The sequence below is a fragment of the Helicoverpa armigera genome, chromosome 8 (assembly GCF_030705265.1).
Source record: "Helicoverpa armigera isolate CAAS_96S chromosome 8, ASM3070526v1, whole genome shotgun sequence".
NCBI lineage: Eukaryota > Metazoa > Arthropoda > Insecta > Lepidoptera > Noctuidae > Helicoverpa > Helicoverpa armigera.
This window is the reverse complement of record NC_087127.1, coordinates 2308713-2330021: the sequence shown is the minus strand read 5'-3', so window position 1 is coordinate 2330021 and position 21309 is coordinate 2308713. Positions and strand designations below refer to the sequence as shown.

Sequence of the window (21309 nt, the reverse complement as noted above, 5' to 3'; positions counted from 1 at the left end):
AACGGTAAATAGCTGAACTTAGAAAAGTTTGTTATCAACCAATGAGAAGCCTTCATTGTAATCAAGCACAACGCGGCAAGCTGGCGTCATTTTATTTGCACTCAGTTGTAATGAGGGGGCGCCTTCATCTTGTTTCTTTTTTACCCACGACGGAACGGAGCAGGTATATGCGTTTAGGGTGAGAGATGTGCGTTTGTGTGTTTGTGTGTGCGTTTGTGCAAAGTAATGTTCCCTCCTATCTTCTAAACTAATGATCTGATTTTGATGCGGTTTTCAATAACGTATTTGTGTTGGATGAGTTCATGTTCATAGATAGGTGTCATGACTGTAACACACTAGAGGGCGCCACAATATTAGGGCAAAACAGCAAAGTAATGTTCCCTCCTATCTTCTAAACTAATGATCTGATTTTGATGCGGTTTTCAATAACGTATTTGTGTTGGATGAGTTCATGTTCTTAGACAGGTGTCATGACTGTAACTCACTAGAGGGCGCCACAATATAAGAGCAAAACAGCAAAGTAATGTTCCCACCTACCTTCTAAACTAATGATCTGATTTTGAGACAGTTTTCAATAACGGATTTGTGTTCCATGAGTTCATGTTCTTAAACAGGTGTCATGGCTGTAGCTCACTAGGGGGCGCCACAATTTTAGTGCAAAACAGTAATGTTCCCACCTACCTTCTAAACTAATGATCCGATTTTGATGCGGTTTTCAATAACGGTTTTGTGTTCGATGAGTTCATGTTCTTAGATAGGTGTCATGGCTATAACTCACTAGGGGGCGCCACAATATTAGTGCCAAACAATGTTGCAATATAATCAAAACTTCTGATTACAATTCTGTTTTCATCAGCAATGTGTACGTGCTTAATGCATGTTCCCAAATAATAAAAATTACGCCAGTAACTCACTAGCGGGCGCTACAATATAAGTGCAAAATAATATTGCAATAACATATTATATAGACTATAATTCGTATATGCTCTCTAAAAAGTCTGAAATAAAATTAAACAAAATTAAAAATTTTGAAAAACCCCCGACGGTAAAAATCTTATTGAAAAATAATAAAATAACTCAAAACCCCCGACTTAACCCAATTATATAGGAATAACCGTCGGGGGCTGCCTTTTCTATATGAAAATTCAATAATTAATTTAGTGTATTTTATGTCATCGTTAAACATCTACAATTCTTCAATTTGTATTCACGACACTAGGAATCCTTTAGCTGGTTTAATGGCAGTCCCTGACGGATATTCCTATATAATTGGGTTAAGTCGGGGGTTTTGAGTTATTTTATTATTTTTCAATAAGATTTTTACCGTCGGGGGTTTTTCAAAATTTTTTTATTAAAAATATTAGCGGATTTTGTATTAAATGTAAAATTTTTCGACTTGGACTATTTTTGTGTGAGCACCAATTTTTTTTTCACCTAAGCTGTTCCAATTTCGCCAGTTATCGGCATTTTACACATTAATAAGAAAGTGCTAAAACATATATTTTTTTATTTCATACCACTGCCTTTTGAGGAATACTTTGTCTTTTAAAAAAGATTTTTCAAAACAGTCACATAGATATTTTTCCTAAAAAAGTAACTATGCTAAAGGATTTTTATTCGGGCAATAAACAGTCCCCTGCCTGTAATTGGTTTCTCAGAAAATCACCGTTCCGTTTATACAAACTAATGTCTCCAAGATAATTACAGTAATACATTGTACAAAGTAACCAACAGCTTTACAGTTTTCCCGGAAAACTAATAATAATACACTAGGTGGGCGGTGCCGCGGGCTCGGCTAGAGAAACAAACGCGACTGCGTGGCGTCTTTTTATTGCACGGAATTGTAATGAGGGCGGAATCTATACGAACTTAAGAGTGCATTATTGTGATTACTTTTCTTGTGCCTCTAGTGTAATGCTTAAGAGCCTCGACCAACACCTCATGAGGCTCTCTTTGGACGGCTGGATCAAGGGACTGATTCAGAAGGCAGTACTCCTTGATATGGCGCTTATTGTGAGGAGGTTTCTGTATCTGGGACCCTAGCCACTGGTCCCTTGGACTCTGTGCCCGATACTGATGGCCACATTTTAAATATTTATTTTAAATATTTGTTGTACTTTTTTTTGTATTTAATATTTGAACACATGTTCTAAAAGTAAATAAATACACTAGGTGCCGCGGGCTCGGCTAGAGAAACAAACGCGACTGCGTGGCGTCTTTTTATTGCACGGAATTGTAATGAGGGCGGAATCTATACGGACTTAAGAGTGCATTATTGTGATTACTTTTCTTGTGCCTCTAGTGTAATGGCTGTGTTTTGTTTTGTTTACTGAGAACAAAGGGTATTGTGGGTTGATGAAGTTTCTAGTACCTGTTGTGTAGTATGTAGGTAACTAATCATTTATTAGGTACGATTGATGATTCTGTTACAGACTTCAGCAGGTAGTATATTTACCTTGGAATTATGGCCATTTACGTTTAGTTACGTGTTAATTTAAACAAAAAGTAAGAAATCAACATTTTGGTAGATTACAGAAAAATGCTATATGTGTAAATTGTTTGCTAAGTAAAGTAGCTTCAATTCCATTAGGTAAATAAACAAGCATGGCCTTTTCAGTCAAATCCATTATTGTTGCACATACCAAAACTTGCACACGTACAAAAATAATAAAATAACATCTTCAACACACAAACACTCACAAAACACCTCAATTACGAGTCAGACATTCTCAAAAAAGTGTACCGTTAACCCCAAACACCAGGTCACAACATCATTGTGAACATTTACGCGTGTACCCTACAAGGTCACACCACTAATTGGATAACTTCGAGGCGCGGCAACATACAAACAATTTAATATCAACCATGTGTTTGTTCGTTTTTTGTTTCCACGCTGTGATTTTAAGGGTGCTTCTACACGGTGCATACAGCAGAGCACGCGAGTAGCTTTTTTTTCAAAAATCATCAAATGACCCCTCCCGCTGTGGGTTAGCAGCGGTGAGGGAGTGTCAGACTCTTATTGACTAAAAACCGTCATGTTCCGTCGTAGGCCTTTTATGTACCAGAGCCGCGGTAACTCTTTCAAACAATCCCGCAGCAAAAAAGGCGAGTAGCATGCACGAGTCGCTGAATCCGCACGTTTTTAAAATGCATGTAACCTGCGCATGTGCCTCAATATGAGCAAGCTACTTGTACCGTGTAGACGCACCCTAATGAAAAAATTACGAGTCAAAATAACGGCATGTATTTTGATTCTGTGTACAGGTTGTTGTTTGAACATCTTTGGCAGTCGTTACGGGTATTCAGAAGCCAGAAAGTGTGACAACCAGTCTTGCTTAGGGGTATTGGGTTGCCCGGGTAACTGGGTTGAGGTGATCAGATAGGCAGTCGCTCCTTGTAAAACACTGGTACTCAGATGCATCTGGTTAGACTGGATGCCGACCCCGACATAGATGAGAAAAGGTTAGGCTGGTGATAATGATGAAAGCTAATGCATGCAATCGGTCGATATTTGAAAGTGCACGTGAAGCTTCGATTCAAAACGGTTTCATGTAAAAATACATACAGACCAGTAGTGCAGCTGCGGCCTATTTAATGATTTAACGTGCGGTTGGCAGTTGCAGTCGGCAGCTAACATTCAAAACGTACCTACCTTAATGAAAATATTAAGAGTCAAAACAACAGCCTGTATTTTGATTTCGTTTACAGGCTGTTGTTTTAGTGATTGATGGCTCTCGATACGGTAAAGCGGAATGTTACGTTTTTTTGTTAATTCGTATTGCTACCGTGATATTTGATTAATTGTCCTTATTTTTCTGGAATACAAAGTATTCCTTATTATTATTAACTGTGAACTGTGTGTTACTCTCGAGTATGAGAGTGTGGGTTCGATTCCAGGTCAGGCAAGTACCAATGCAACTTTTCTAATGTTGTATGTACTTTCTAAGTAATCTTAGACATCAATGGCTCATAAAAAGGTGAAGGAAAACATCTTGAGGAAACCTGGACTATAAACTCTGAAGTCACCAACCCGCACTGAGCAAGCGTGGTGATTAATGCTCAACCCTTCTCGGTGTGAGAGGAGGCCTGAGCCCAGCAGTGGGACGATAAAAAGGCTGTAACAGTATTAACTGTGAAAGCGACTTATGTATGATGTAGATAGATATAATAGATTTTACATTGTAAATTACTTTACCAACAAAAACTTTGAACATAGTTTTATTGCACAAATGGTTGTTCAAGAAATTGATGCTTTACGATGTATCGATTTGTTGCATTATTTATTTATTTGCTTACACGTGTTGTTTAAAGTTTCAAACTAGTCTGTTTATTGTTTAAAGTCGCCCTTTGAAAAAGTCTAGTCAATCATTGAGGCATATTTTTTGAAATCCCAAACAATTAAATCAATTGTTATGATTCAGTTTCTGGAGCTTTAACCGACCCCAAAAAAGACGTAGTAGTGATAAGCTTAAAATAAATAGTAAAAACAAGACTTTTAATATTTTGAATCCATGGTAAATAAAGTGTAGTATTTTTTTTATTCTTTCAGGCACTGTCGAATACAGACTCCTGAAAATAGTATTTTTTTTATTTTTTATTCCGCTATGTGGATCGTTGATTGAAACTGTCGACACGACAGCGCTGAAGCGCTGTGTAACACATTTTTCCTGCAAAAGATTAGAGAATGGGATGAACTGAAATAATAGCGCTTTATTCGCTTTTAGGTTTTTTATTCTTGTTGGACTAGCGTTTCATGTTGGACAATGGCAGGATCTGTACTTGTTATGTAGATGTGAATTTGTTGGAGGGTTATAATTTTACGATAAAAACGAGCTAGATTTGGGACTACCTTAATAAGATAATATAGCAATGGGACCCTACAACATAAATGACTCCAGAAGAAACGTGTTAGGGTTTAAGTCAGTGAGACTTTATAGTAATGGGACCCTGGAACATACATGACTCCAGAAGGAACGTGGTAGGTTTTTAGTCAGTGAGACTCTGACCCTCTCTTTTGCTACATTCTCAGCTTTCATTGGGTGAATATATCCAGTCTGACAAAAATGTGATACTAAAATATTATCTCTTGAGCGTACCTACACTTATATTTTGAACCCATTTAGTACTCTTAGTATTTAGTACTCTTACGTTAGTTCCAGATCTGACCCAATTAAAATTCTTGTAACAATATGCATACCCCTAGCTGCCTGTAAAATTGTTAATTAAAATACACAATGCTATGTAAGACCAAGTACCAAGAAATTAACGCTACGGTGTATCGTGTTATCCGTGGTAACTGCGTTGAGGAGGTCAGATAGACTGTCACTCCTTGTAAAGCGCTGGTACTCAGCTGCATCCGGTTAGACTGGAAGCTGACCCCAACATAATTGGGAAAAGGCTAGGCAGATGACAATGGCCATGTAAAACACACACACACACACATAAATAATTGATGTGTTTATATATAAGCGAGGTCGATGCATTGAATCAAAATCAATATAGACAAAATCGATCATTACAGTAGTTTACAGTGGTAGTTAGTACGATTTAATGTGCTGGACAGTTTTATGTGACAATGATTTTGTAAACAAATCTTCACTATTATTTAGTTAACGGACATAAAAAGTAAATGATTGAGAAAATTACATAAAAAGATTATAGTAAAGAGTAGCCCTATTTATTTTCCTATTGTGCCTAAAGCGGTACATTGAAAAGATTCGTTATAATGAGCTTAGGATATATTGACGACATACTCATATTTTCATTTTCATATTTACTGCATTAAATATATATGAATTGTGATTTGGTCGTTGTGTCTCCGAAGTTATTTTGTAGGTTTCATTAAGGAGAAAATAATAGGATTGGACCGGATAACCTGCGGTTTAATGAATTGTTTTCCTTCGTACATCTAGCATAATCTGTTTCGTATCGATTGTAAGCTGCATACAATTCGTGCGTTCCATCGATTTTGTGTTGTTAGTGAAGGTAATCGACGTTCGTAGTTCGGGGCTGTTTGTTTTGTTTAAGATACTTTTGTTGATATTTTGGCGTATTGACAGTTAAAATTTTAAGTTTCAATGAAATTAAGAAGCAGCTAAATTCATAATTAGCTTCTAGCGGCTTTATCCACATCCCGTGGGAACCACTTAACATAAGTACCTGGATGGAAGTATATAGGGTATATACTTCCATCCCTCGATAAATGGTCTATCTTGGACTGAAAAAGAATTTTTCAAACCGATTTAGACAACTCTACAACTCTTCAGCTTCATGAATAATTAAAATAGCTTGTTGAACTACCACTATACTTAAAAAGTGACAGTAAATCTGAAAAACAGCTCTCTTCACAATTTTTCATTCCACATCCCAAGCAAGCACCAAACCTCAAAACTCTTGCACAAAAATACCAACATTATCCCCTCCACACTTAACCAAGAGGCGACAGCCTGAACTGGGAATAAACTCAATAATTTCGACTTAACAGCAGTTTATATTGCATAACTTTATTATATTTTCCTTCACTTAAAAATCAACCTTATAACTAAGACAATAAGGTACATTTTCCTTTGTCGTGATTCATGTAGGTAGTTTGATGTGACAGAGAGCTCTTATCGCAATGACTCTCAAAGCTCCGTTGTTACACCAACGAATGTAGGTACTCGTAGTTACATCTCATTTAGAGGGGTCCTTACAACACAATTGATGTTCAACTTTTTTTGTTTTCGCACTCCGTCTTTGTAGAATGTGTTTTGTTTTTGGGTGCTGATGAAAAGTGCAGCTGGAGCCACTTGCGTCCTATAAAAGTTAAATTCTGTACATCTTTGCACAAAAATGTTTTTGTGACTATCTCTTTTGAAGGTTTCCAATATCTCTTAAAAGCTTTACAATCAATCTGTAGTTCAAACAGTATCATGCTAACTAATAAGTATTAGCCTGAATGTAACTCAGTTTGTCTGCCCCGCTTTCACTATAAAACTACGGAACCAATTTTAATGTGTGGTACACAGATAGTACATATTCTGAGAAAGGTGACAGGCTACTTTTTACCCGGTTGAGGGTAATGATTCTTCCAGTACGTGCAAGGAACAACCAGTATATCATAAACTTCAAAAATAATTCTTACCTCTTCAATTTCCACTTTACCTCAGTCACAAAACAGCACAAAACTATAAGCCAGTAGACTGTAAATTATCCTAGCAAATGTGCAAACAACGTGTGAAAATGCAAACACGGCACTTGCATGACACTTGATTTGTGAGTCGTGTAAGCTAAATTATTCCGAAACATTACATACTAGGTATTTCTCATAGAGAGAATAACTTTATACACCCATTATAAAACATGTCCTATAGTTTTTTCCTTAGAGTTCCAAACACTATTTTGTGAACTGCATCAGTAATTAAAAGACAGTATCAAAATATCTATGCATATAAGAAAAGGCAGGCAGGCAGTCGCTTCTTGTAAAGCCCTGGTACTCAGCTGAATCCGGTTAGACTGGAAGCCGACCTCAACATTGGGAAAAGGCTAAGGAGATGATAGTGATAGGAAAAGTCAGGTGCCATGATGCTTGCTTAAACTTCATGCAAATTTTGCTTACCTATAAACTTTCTGACAGTTATTTTTTCTATATTTACAAATAAAAACACAGAATTGAAACGCTTGTAAACAAATTCATTAGATTTATTAAGTCAATACTTAGATTTTCATTAAGGTTCATCTAATAAATATAATCTTTTTACAATGGAGAGAGAAACCAAATGGTTTCAAAATATATTTATCCCTTTTATCGGATAATGCTTCAAAGGGCTTTGTAATAGACAGCCTTTTTGACTGCGACTTGATTGAGTAAAGGCTAGACTAGTCATCTTTAATTTTAAGTACTTCAAAGATTTATTATTTACAAGATCGTATTAATTTGGAAGGATTTTAAGATGTAAATATTTCAAGATTAAAATGAATATAAAATGAATAACTTGGTGTAAAAATATTTTTGTTTAATTTATAATTAACTACAAACTGACAATAATAACATATGGAACCACAATTTTCAAATTACAGGTCAAGAGTGATCTTCAATTAAATAAGTTCAATTATAGTGTTAAATAATTTGTTATAATTGAATAATAAAATTGTTGTCGTTGATTTTAACAACGAGGAAGGCAATAACTGTTAAGTTTCGTGTTTTTGAAATAAAATTAAAAAAATATCGATAAAGTAACCTACTGACCTAATTAGAATAGAATTAGTGTTGTAAATTATATTAAAAAAGCAATTAAATTCGTCAATTTAATATAAAGTCTGTGATTGAGTTCTATTAACCCCTAAAGTGATAAGGCCTAAGTGTTGGGGGCTCCTAAAGTGTTAGGTGCTTCTAAAATATTGGGGGCCTAAAGTGTTGGGGACCACGTTGGGGACAACTAAAGTGAAGAGTGGAATTTGGAACGAAAAGGCGGTTAATAAGCATCAAAATGGCGTTCGCGGCAGCTCGCATGATCCTCAAGGACAAGAGGCGAAAGGCATCCAAAGAAGACTTCAGGGATCCCAGAAACAGAAGCAAGGTATTATACTCTAATTAAAATAACTATTTTCAATAACAAACAAAAAAAATGAATTTTTAATTAAAAAATTCTAGGACTCCATTTTCTAAATTGACTTTCGTTGACAGTCAAATAGGGGACCACAACTCCTAGAGTGACTTCCTACTAAAGTCAGAATAACAAAACAATTGCAAAAGTACCATTCCCTGGTGCTAACGTCAGCTGATTTATTACCTAATTAGTAAGCAGCAGGTGCGTTTGCTAGCGGTTTAGCCAATCAGGTGACAGGTAAATAATTAATTGCCTAGACTACTGGAAATTGTACCTACAATTGGAATGCACTTGAGATTTACGAGATTTGCGCAACAAATTAGTTCGGGTGAGTGAAATGGGGAATTAGAGGTGAATTTTGTATTTGTATTTTAGATTTTGAATTTGTATTCGTGAATGATGAATATTTTGACAGATATTATATTTTGACATTTAACATTTTCATAGACACGTTCTGTGCAGTTTGATGTTTAAATATTTTTTGACAAAAAAAAAACAAAAATATGCTTTTATAAATTGAATCTTTTACATAAATAATAACCAAAAGGCTTCAATACATACATAAATGGTTAGTTAGCTTCATTGAAAAATAAACGTGAAAAGTAACCGTACGCCGTGATATATAATTTCAGATCGGTTCATTAGTACGGTTCGTTCGGAAATTGCTCATTAAGCCACGTCGAACTTCATGGATAAATAGGATGGCGGTTACACCGTATTGAAAAAGTTTTATGAGAAAAAAATATGATGAATTTTTAATGATTGAAATTTCTTTAGTGTGATAATAATATTATAGCGAAACGTGGTTCGCCAAACACAGATATAAAGAAAATGCTTGTTTTGAGTTAGATTGTTTATATTTTACTCTTGATAAGTGACCAAAAGATTTTAATTACCTATCAGAAGACGTAAGTCAATCAGTACCCAAAATACATTATCCTCCTTTGCGGCGCGCAGTCGGGTAAAAAATACAGGTACCTATAAAGTTACAGTACGGTGTGACAAACAGCCAAGTGGTGCTAACTCGCTTGTTCCCAATCTCAGCGCGGAATAGGAAATCATTATAAACTTTAATGAGTTTTCACCTTTAATGGTTTTGTAACCAAAACTCGGTTATAGAGGCCTTTCTTCAGAGAGTTCTGATGTTTTTTTTTGTTGAAGATGTATTTTGATAGCCTAGAAGAATAAAGTGTTGTTTCTGCTTGGTTTGTAGAGGTCATAACGCAAATTGACTAGCAACTAAACATGTAACAAAGAGCACGTTCGAAATAAATTAATATAAGTGTGCAACTAATGTGCTGTAAAACTTCAGAAAATGACAAAATTATCCCCCAGTAATTTGCTTATAAAAGTAGCTTATGTGATTGTTTTTGAGTAAAAGGGTAACAAACATTCACACAAAAACTTAAACATTAACAATATTGTAAACTTAACAGTGATTGTACACCCACTATTATTCACTCCTGATAACAAAGGACCCTTTACCCAAACGCCGTCTATCTCAATTTCCATTCAAATCACTAGTTCAGTGAGAATGAATACATTTTGCGAGACTTAAAGCCTTCTGGGAGTCGAAAAGTCCACCGGATGAATCGCAATTGGTCCGGATAAACCGGCTGGACCGGCCAGCCCGGGTATTGATTGCGGCCGGGGGGAGAGATACTTTAAAAGTTTTGCAAAGTTCACGTATATGGAGCCTTTATATGTTTTAGGTTCTATTTTGTTGTACCTTCGGAGTTTTAAAGAATACTTAGTCTGGATTTTAAGGTCGTTCGAGAGAGTTTCGGTAACCTCGGAAACTCAATTCGAAAAGAAAGTGTCGGGTTTTATCACTAGTCTGCCACATTACCAGGTCTGCTTGTAAAGTGATGATCAATGATCGAATTATTATAAAACGTGACAATTCATTTAAATTCATACTTTTTGCCACTCCGCTTTTGATAGTGTCAATGTTCGAATCCAAGATGTTTTCTGATGATGATGATCATTTACTTATATTGTTTTTCTTATATTGGTTGGCTATATAGAAAATAATTTTATTAGTCTTTTGACTATTATTTTCAGTCATTGTCCTTACCTACCTACCTATTGAGGTATAATCTCCTTTCATAATTATTATTCTTTTTCATAGCTATTACTCAATTTGAGGTATTTCTAAGCCGCTTTCTTCAATATTTTTACTTATAGCTTTTTTGGAAATTGAACATCTTAAGTCCATGCCAAGTTTGTGCTTTTCTATCCTCATAGCAATTTCCTCTATAGCTTTGATATATCGAGATAATATTTTATTTGTTCCGATCACGGATGCGACCTACTTGCAACTGTTCGATATTGTCAATACCTCTCTGTTTACAAGTATTTATTGTGTACAGTCAACTTCAGGTCAGTGGTAACAGTTTTAAATTAAAATCGTACTTAGTACTTATTCGTTAAGGTGCATGACAGTTACCACTGATGTGCAGTCTACTGTACCTGATTATTTGTATGTGTTTGTATAGCCTTTGTAATTTGGTAAAGATTTAATTGGAAAGCCAATTAATTGGAGTGTCTTTTAACTTAATTGATTGGCGTTACGAGTATTGAAAGCATCAATATAGTAATGACAGATTGATTTTATTTTTTGTTTACGGAACTAATTGTATCTCTACAATTAGTGAAAGTAATTGGGAGTTTTCATTACTATTGTAGTTTCCCACAGTTTCTGCCTTCCTGATTTCCTGATTGTTCAATCCTAAAATATCTTTGAAGAATTACGTCTATCGCCACAGTCAAAATACGACACTTACTAGATTAATGAGGTGAAAAACTCTTATTCCGCATACAAGAAAATACAAAATAAAGATATTGAACCCTATTACTGCAACTAACCACAATGTTGTAAACATACAAGTCACGGTTAGTACGCAGAAACCCGTTCCGTTTATTGCACGTTCAGTTATTAGCCTTCCGTGCCGCGTCCGGCTTATATCCGGCAATGGAGGCCGCACTTCCGTGCTTACAGTCCAACGCGCATTCTATGTAGGTGTAGAACTAGGCGTTTAGGTTATTTTTTTCTAATAACTTCCTGAGGTTTTTAGCCGACTTGCAAGATGGGTTGTTAAGTGGTCGTCTTTGCATGTGTGACTATTTTATATCACAATGAGTTTCTCTGTTTGTTCCTACTCATATTTTAAACGTGAAAGTTTGGATGTCGTAGGTTTTTGACACTCATTCGCACAGAAACTAATGAACGGTTCTTAATGGAACTTAACAATTATATAGCTTATACATCAATATAACTTATGGCTATTTTTTGTCCTTCTGTGGGATGTAGTTTAGTTTATAAAATATACGCATCATACGATGCATAGTTCCGCTAACAGTTGACAGACTAGCTACCATATTTATCTGTACCCAAACTTAGTAAGGAAAGATTTATTTACAAAGATTTCTACGGATCGTGACCCAATTTCAGGATAAAGGGATTCGATGATATATTGCAGTAATTAGTTGAGATTTCGCGAACTTTCTGCAAACATTTGAAGGAAGCCATATTGATTTGTGGAGCGTTAAGAAATATGGGCGTTGTTGACAAATATGTATCGTTGTGTTTACGTTTGGCAGAATTTACCTGGAACTTGATGTCATTTTTGATGATTTGTGCTTGAACTTCCATCTATATATGAACAGCATACCTTATTTTTGAGATGAATTCATCAAATGACCTATTCCGTGGGAGGGAGTGTCAGACTTTTACTTACCTGACCCAACCGATTCTTGTGCCTGTTTTTGGAACATTTTGAGTACGAGGGCTGTGGTTACTCTTTCAAATAATTCAGCAAACTCGGATGGTTTTATACTAATGATCTACATTCTATAAATAACCGCTTAGCATCAGCACAATGCCCAAGCAAACTCTAAGCTAATAAAATTAGAACTTCACAATAAGAAAAACAAATGAAATTCACACAAAACAATAACTTCTGTCCGTCAATAGTAAACATAAAGTTTGTCATCAGATTCTCCCAACTGGCCTTCTTTGTGAACTCGACGGAATAACTAGTCATGCCCCCGGGATTCACTCGCTATCGATTCGGGAATTACACGACTCGACAACTAAGGAATCCAATAAAAAGTTATGTTTTATTGCGAGTGTAACATACATAAAAGTGAATGGGATTTTGATGGGTTTCATATGCTGGGATATTCTTTATTGGGTGTGTGCCTCGTTGGTCTAGCTGTCGCAAGTGCGGCTGCTGAGCACGAGGTCTCGGGTTCGATTCCTGGGTCGGGCCGAAATCGCTTTGTGGGTTTTAGAAGACTTTCACAAAGCAGCCCGGAGCCTGGAAATTGGTGATTGATACACCCGTGCATCGGAGAGCACGTAAATGTCGGTCCTGCGCCTGATCTCTCTCTGGTCGTGTCGGATTGCCGTCCCATCGGGTTATGAGAGTGAAGGAATAGGGAGTGCACCTGTGTTTGCGCAAATGCTTGTGCACTATAATATGTCCTGCGCAATTGGCTGATCTTCTTAAATGAGAACAGCCGCCGTAGCCGATAATCGGCTAGGAGGACATCATCATCTATCTATTGGGTGTGTTTGAAAGGTTAGGATGAAGTTCGATTTATGTGTGATGAAACCTTTTAATATACACTCTGAAAATATAATCTGTGAATTTGTAACGTATAATCTAGTAATGCAATCTTAATCACTGTGTCAGCTATATTTATCGTACGGCAACAAAAAATGAACTAATTGTAATTTTACATTATTTTCACTTTTATGTAAAATATGTCAAGATTTATAATATCTGTCAAAATATTCAGAACCCAAATACAGAACATTTAGAAAACGTTACGAAAATGTAGGTACCTGAGTAATATAATTTTATCAAAAAAATACAACACGAAAATTGACACATTCCTCAGAGTAGCAACAAAATATTTCTACCAAAAACGCTTTCAAACAAATTAGACGGAGAAAAAGTTAATTTCCTCATACAATATTTATGGGAGACGACAAAATATGAATGAATAATAATATTTTTACCATTTTTACCTAACGGAAAATTGTGTGGGCGAGCGCTGGAGGAAACTCTAGGAAAATTGAAGATTTGGACCGATTTACTTTGGATCATAGTGGATTTACTGCACTAACTTTAGGCAGACTTTAGTAGGTATTGGAAAATGATATAGTGCCTCCGTAATGCATATTTTATAGGACGCGTTTAAGATGCTGCGAGATTTTATAGGTAAAGCGAACGTTAGGATGAGAGCTAAATATTATTGAAAGTTAAAAGAGGGTACGAAAGTGTTTTGGTTAAATGGCATTTTAATAATGTTTTAATCAGGTATTTATAATTCCATGTGAAATGAAAAGACTATTCGTAAAAAATGGTATGATTTTACTACAAGGAAAAATGGTTTTCTTGGTATGTCTAACCTTTCTGTTACAGATGTTCCAGTTAAAACTTAACACCAAAAAGACGTAAACTTTACTTGAACACTGACATCAGCCATTACCGTTATACGCAGAATTGAGTCTCTGTTGTAAATAAGTGTTGCTGATCGTTTGGCAAATGCTTTAAATGTTAATATTATAGTGCTCTTTACAAGAATACCTTTATAAGTATCGATTTACCAAGCCATACTTATAATCGTAATCTATGGACAACGAAATTTGTGTTTTAATTTATCAATGTGTGACAATTGGACCCGTAACTTTTGTGCGTTATTTTTGACAAAATTAGGTCCGGAACGACATTTGGAGAAAGTTTAGAATGCAAGTAAAAATATTTTAATATAAATTAAATCTACCTTCTTCAGCACAATACTTTTGTCAAACAAAGCGCACGATTTTTTATCAAAATTTTCTTGATTTTTTTCACAAAAATTTGTAAAGAGCCACTTCAGTGTTGGTTGCAAACTATCTATCCTGCTTCCCTCTGGCGGTATGACGACTCAAACTCACTGTTTTTCCGATATTTCTATTTACACAAACGAACAAATTGCTTGCATTTAATTGTTATGTGTTTTTTGGAGCTTAATTTGTTATTTTGAAGCCAAATTTAAAAAAATACATTGAAAAATAACAACCTTAAATTTTGGTCCTTCCCGATAAATGGTCCTTTTATCCCGGTTATGTTGGCTTCGCTATTCCAAATTAAGCTCTAATATCTGTGCATAAAACATTTGACTAACTGTTTCTTGTGTGCCCGACCAACAAGATATGATGCTGCACGATCTGTCTCCTTCTTCCAACGCCTATGCACATAGATGCACTGACAAGCTGTTTACATGCTAAAACGGTACTTAGTGCTATTAGAAAAAGGATAAATTGCTGTTCAAAATAATCGAAAAATGAAGGTTAAAAAATGAAGAAAAAAAGTAGCAAACTATGTCTGAACCAAACCTTAACTTCTTTGGCACAAAAAAAACGTTGCCCACAGTTTTTCAGAAGCAATAAATTTAACAAAATATGGAACCGCTTATACACTACATCAAATAACAGTGAAATAACGTGTTCCGAAGAAACATAAACGTCCTAATAAAACTCGTTAAAAATATATCAACGAATTTGTTAAAATATTAACCTGTGATACATGAAACTTTATTTTTGTCGACAAAATCATAAAATGTGGGATATAAAAAGATTGAACGCACCATCGAATTTTGTAAATATTATGTCATAACCAGCATGGTTCCTCGAAAAAAATGAAATTATATGTCGTCTCGAAGGACCAAAATTCGATACAATCCGATGGGCAAAATGAGATTTATTTTTGCAGTTACGAAACATCAGTCACATAAAACTCTAGCGGCACAAACTCGGAAATATCATTACCATCATCGGAAAAGATTGATGCACAAAGATATTTAACGTCGCAAACTTTGTATTGTCAATGAGAAATACGAACAGCAATTTATCAAAACAACTTTGAAATATCGAAAGCGTTTGTTCAGACACGTTAAAAGTTGACCGTTTTACAGCCTCGAAAACAGCTTGTTCATTGAGCATGTCAATCTTCTTGGTCGTTGTGACAAAAGCTGTGTGTGCTAGTGTATAGGAACGAATGTTTCTTCTTGCAGGCTCGGAGCGCTAGCACCAGTAGCTTTAGGAGTGTAAGTCAGGTAATGAAAAGTAAACGCTTGATCACGCCTGTCCATTTCAGAGCATTTGATTTCGTTTGTTTTAGATGGCAATGATTTTTATGGGTGTATTTGCACTGCTTTTGTAGCTAAAAATGTTTGTAACCAGGGTGTTAATATAGACCTGTCTTAACAGGACTTTCGGTATCAACATGAATTCTACTCTCTTCTCTAAAGTGTTCCTGGAATCGCTCTGTCCCAATTTTTATAGATAAACTCGGGCAATATCCTTTTATCTTAATGGATACTTTCCGTAATTTTATTATCCGCAATATTGTCCCCCTATAATGTCTCTTCCCAAATTTGTTATGTTTTGGGTCAAAATACTTATCATTATCGAATTAAGTCGTTCCTTCCGACAAACTTTCTACTTAGGACCGTTCAATACTGAAAAAGTTGAACATTCTTCAGCTGAAATAGCAGTGGGATCTAGGGTATAAAATACCCTGTTGGGTAACTTTTCTTCAATATAACATTGGCTTACAAAATTATTCTATTTATCCAGAAGCCCGATATATACCAGACTCGTATACCTTTCAAGCAATTCCATATTATAACACTCCCACTTAAAGTAGGCACATGTTCAGCAAACCCCAATAGTTGTTCCATTTTCTCGTTAAAGAAAGTCGTTGTAATAAAAATCATTGCCAAAAATATTCTTGTCACTATTCATACGCGTAATAAAATGTAGTTTGTTTTAGCAGTAGCCCATCTCCATCCGCGTAGAATCAGAAACGGTAAGTCACGACACTTCACGATACACACATCATTGTAGATTTTTTACAATCTATCAATAGACTACGGAAATCATCTGAAGAATTTGTTGAAGAAGATCGTGGGATGCTGCTTTGGAAGGAAGGTATAAGTTATCAGCTTCATCGACGTGGTCTAAATAGACCTATAATTTGGTGTACCCAAAGTACTCTCATAGATCTGTAAATGTTTCATGCCTATATTGCCATAATGAAAACTGGAGTACATAATGAAAACTGTTAAGCTCTGAGTTAGTAATTACTAATAGCAAAATATGGTCAAACAACACGTCTTCACCTAACGCCTATTTATGAGTCTGTAATTTTAAATATCAAAAGTATGATTCAAATACTTACATAATTTCTAACCAAGCTTAGACTAAAAATAAGCCGTATTTAATTAAATCTCCAATCAATTAACAATTGATTCTAGTCGTTAGATATCTAACTAATTTAGATCACTTAGAAAATGATTAGCAAGAGTAGCCGAAATGCTAGAACTACTTAATTTACCTAATAAATCATTTTGCATTCACCTCAATCAATCAGGACTCGTCCTATTACTATAGCAGTCACATTTTTTATCTCAATCAACACTAGTGTAGTGTATAGCAGAAAAAGAACTCAGAGCATTCAGATTAAATCTCTTCCAGAATTTAACCTATTCCAAGGATTTAAAAACAACATTTCCAACTGCGCTCTGGGATTCACAAAATTCTGCAACATGGACTGTAAAAAGTGCATACGAGAAGCAAATCTTTTCCCCACATTGTAAAGATAAACTTAAAAATCTTGCTAAGCCTGCACAATTCCTGCAACTTTGCGGCTAGGGAAAGCGAAATTTAAAACTGCACCGTTGCAAGATTTATGCAACGTCATACGGAATCATGTCGCAAAGTTTTGAAGCTTATACGTATCTTAGGAACATGTTGCAAAGTAATGTTGGTTGGAGCACTTTTGAAAAGTCAACTTTTATGCACCATCATAATATAGGTATATTTTTTATCTGCTATCAAGACCCTTAAAGAGACATGCCACCAATTACGACACCATTTAGCCAATAAAGAGAGATTTTGTTGATGCCAGGAATTCGGTTTTAGTTTTTAAAAATACTATCTCCGATTTGGTCATTAAAATGGCAAATTAACTGTTACGGATACCAAAAAGATAAAAATAAATTCTTCAAGTAGATAATACAGTAAATAGCCTGAGAAACAAAAATGATTGATTGAAATAACTCTCGGGACGGCTATAAATCAAATACACAGAAATACGATTAATACTTTATGAATGAAAATGTATTTTAAACCACAAATGACCGTTTAGTCTTAATAATACAGAACAACGTTGTACATTTTGTACATTTTCTAAGCTAGAAGCTTTACCCAAAAGTTTTTGAGCCCAAAAGGTTGGGGAATAGACCCAAACCTTTTGCTTCGGACAGGAATCCATTATAAAGCCCATTTACCACATGCAAAGAGTTTTATAGTAAAGTATCTCTTTGTGGGGGTTTTGGATGTTGGCACTATACATATTTACTTACTTTTGTGTGGTAACGCCTCATTCATCTATTTCACTTATTTTTAATAGTGAAAAATTTCAGCAAGCCACTTTGGCTACACAAGATGAACTATATAGGATTACTTTTAATTCTAAGGAATCAATTGAATAGTCCCTATGTATGGGTGAAGTTAAGTTTGTAAAAGACAATAAATATGTAACCTACCACTTGTTCAGAGATCAGTAATTAATAATAATTTTCGGGATGCGTTCAAAAAAGACCGAAAAGTTAATCAACAACTTTTGCACTTACATACTCATTGAACTTGAGTAGTCGCCGTAGGTACTCACCGAATTACAAGTACCCCTGTATTCTCACTAAACCCCTAGACAACAGCCTATTGTATATTTCACAAAATAATAATAAGTACGCAACACCGCTGTAAATGATATTATTCCATATAAAGAGCACTGTTAACCTTATTATGTAAATTCCGTACTTACCCCACGCCATTATACTGGGTGTCCCATAAGTCCTTTGAAATCTAAATTTCGAATAAAATTTAAATGGCGCGCGGGAATGGCATGCGGGGTGCGGGGATAGCATCAACGGTCTTTCGGAATTCATTCACCATGGAAAGTTTTATCGGAGCAGACCGTGGTTTTTGTGTGCTTGAGTTTTATCACAACAATGATTCGGCCACCATTGCGCGGCGTAAATTTAGAGAGTATTGCAATTTGCGCACGTTTAATGACTGTCCCAGTGTTCAAACGGTTAAAAATTGGGTTCAACAGTTCGAGGTGCCTGGATCTACAATTTTAATTTGTTGAATAAACAACGATCGGGCCGCCTAAGGACATCACGGACGGAAGACAACATCGACGTAGTGCAAGAGTCAGTTCGTGAAAATCCCACTCAATCCATTCGTAAGCGTTCCAATGCATTAAATACACCCAGATCGACGTTACAGTTCATTTTAAAGAAAGATAAGAAATTACCATCCATAAAAAATTCAGTTAATACAGGAATTAAAAGATACGCCGCGCAATGGTGGCCGAATCATTGTTGTGATAAAACTCCCGCACACAAAAACCACGGTCCGCTCCGGTAAAACTTTCCATGGTGAATGAATTCCCAAAGACCGTTGATGCTATCCCCGCATCCCGCATGCTATTTCCGCGCGCCATTTAAATTTTATTCGAAATTTAGATTTCAAAGGACTTATGGGACACCCAGTATTAAGGGTCCGATATCAACTTTCGGTTGCTAGGCTCCGCCATATTGTTATATTATACAGGCTGTTGTTTATAAGACAACGAGGTGTTTTAGATATTTATGAAGTGTCTTTATTTGTTTGGGGTGGTATTTTTCTTGATTATCGTTGTCTTGGTGTGTGGCAATTTAGGTACCTTAATTTTGCGCGCTAGATTTATATAAATATTAGGTTTATATGTAATGTTATCAGTAATTTTGATGGTTTCGTACCCAAAGGTTTAATAGCCGGTCCCTATTACTAAGACTCCGTTAACCATCCATCTTACATGATTGATACGAGACAGTTCATTTTTTCATAGATTTTTTAAATATACATAAAAATTAAGGGCTCTAATTGCCCTAATTAATCCCTTCCTTATTTATAATATTGGTCTACTATCCCTAAGAGGTTGCTGATAAAAACACCACACAAAAATTCCAATATTCATTCTCCACCCAAAGAAAACTTTGTATAAACTCACTAATATTCCAGTTCCATTTAAACCCAGTCTTCAGAGCTTGGAATACCCAATCATACCATACAAATGGCGCCTTGCAAACGGTCCTGTGACCCAAAAACCTATTTCCTACCCCCAAAGTGTGAAATTCCCAGCTGCGAGCGTCTGAAACTATGATAATTATCTTGAATTAGTTTCGACTTGAGTCTGATTTGAAATCAAGTGATGTAACCATTTTGGGGAGGAGTATTCTATGATTGGGGTATATAATGTAGGTAATTGTTAGGCCTCGTGCTGATTTCATTAGGTAGATATATCAATCAATACCTACTCATAAATTTCGCCAGTGGTTACATTTGTGTCTCGTAGGAACTAATTCTCGTATACTATCTGAAATATTTTTTCAAATCGGACAATAAGTTCCCGACGTTAGCACATTGAATAAACGAACAAACTTAATAGATTTTCTGTAAAAATACTTTCTTCAATAAAAAAATATTTTGATCCCGCAAAGGACCATGGAAGTCATATTAAATACGAGTATCTCCAATACAGTTATTGCATATAATAAACATAACATAAGCTTTAATAACATAGCGTTTCCATCTTCGGATAAAAACATCAAAAGTATACGAGGACCGGCAATTTTATCCTAACGTCTCAATTTTTGGTTCTTACATCCGTAACGTAATAAATGCTTTACTTTACAACGTGTGTACTTAGGACCAGTTTGTTTAATACACAGCGATATTTATGAAGGTCCTTTAACAGATTAAAGAGACTGTTTCAACAAGATTGTTAGTGCCTTAAAGATAAATGGGTGTATACAAAGGTAAGGTACAATAAGCACCTTTAATAAGTACGCTGATATTTTATCTGGCTTATTTACTGGCGCTGTATATTCTGGCAGACTTTCTTGTCAAGTAATAGGAATTTTAATTTAGTGTTGTGATTATTTAATAACATATTCTCAGACTTTTTTTAAATGGAAAAGCATTAAAAAAATGCCTAGGAACTGATTACGTACGTAATCAAACTGATTCGTTGGTAGTGGTAGCGCGGATGGTGTGCTCAAGACCTTGGGTTCGATTCCTGGGCCGTGCCAAAATAGCTATTTTGGGTTTTAAATACTTTCAAAAAGTAGCCCGGATTCTGGAACACTAGGTAGTTGCTGGGATTTCCGCGTTCAAGAAAACAGACAAGCTCTTTTGCTCTATAATGTCAGTACATATATAAATGACAAGCGGAGTATTAGATCAAAAACACCTCGCAAACAAAAAAAAAAAAAATCTTTTACCTCTCAACATTCAGTGCATGTGGTGAATCCTGGGTGATACTTAGGTACACAATATTATAACTTACAAACTCCTCAACTATATAATATCAGTACAGATATAACAATAATGAAAATGTATCACACAGCTGAAATTTCAAAACAGTCATTGTCACGACCAGCTTACAATTGCCGATGACAGCCGACAATTGTCGAGGGTACCCGAATGCTCGAGCGATGACAGTTAATTTCCATTGTGAGGCCGCGGACTTGATTACTGAGGCCCTCTGCTTTCTCTAGGTGTATATTGGATGGCTATTTAAGTTATAGTTTTGATAAATAAAACTAGGAGTAG

The 21309-nt window shown here is 35.6% G+C and overlaps 1 protein-coding gene across 4 annotated transcripts in view; it reads left to right on the top strand.

Moving 5' to 3' along the window:
* The window catches only part of LOC110382627 (calmodulin-A), a 220964-nt gene that overhangs the window by 148094 nt on the left and 51561 nt on the right, over window positions 1–21309 (top strand). Inside the window, exons 2-3 of one of the 4 annotated variants that reach the window (XM_049838176.2) lie at window positions 8059–8558; window positions 15657–15698. The exons of 1 other annotated variant lie outside the window; for it this stretch is intronic. In XM_049838176.2, coding sequence (XP_049694133.1) covers window positions 8469–8558; window positions 15657–15698 — 132 coding nt within the window. In that variant the 5' untranslated portion in view covers window positions 8059–8468. The remainder of the gene's footprint in view (window positions 1–8058; window positions 8559–15656; window positions 15699–21309) is intronic. 2 more of the 4 variants (XM_049838178.2, XM_049838177.2) reach the window with 2 other exon arrangements.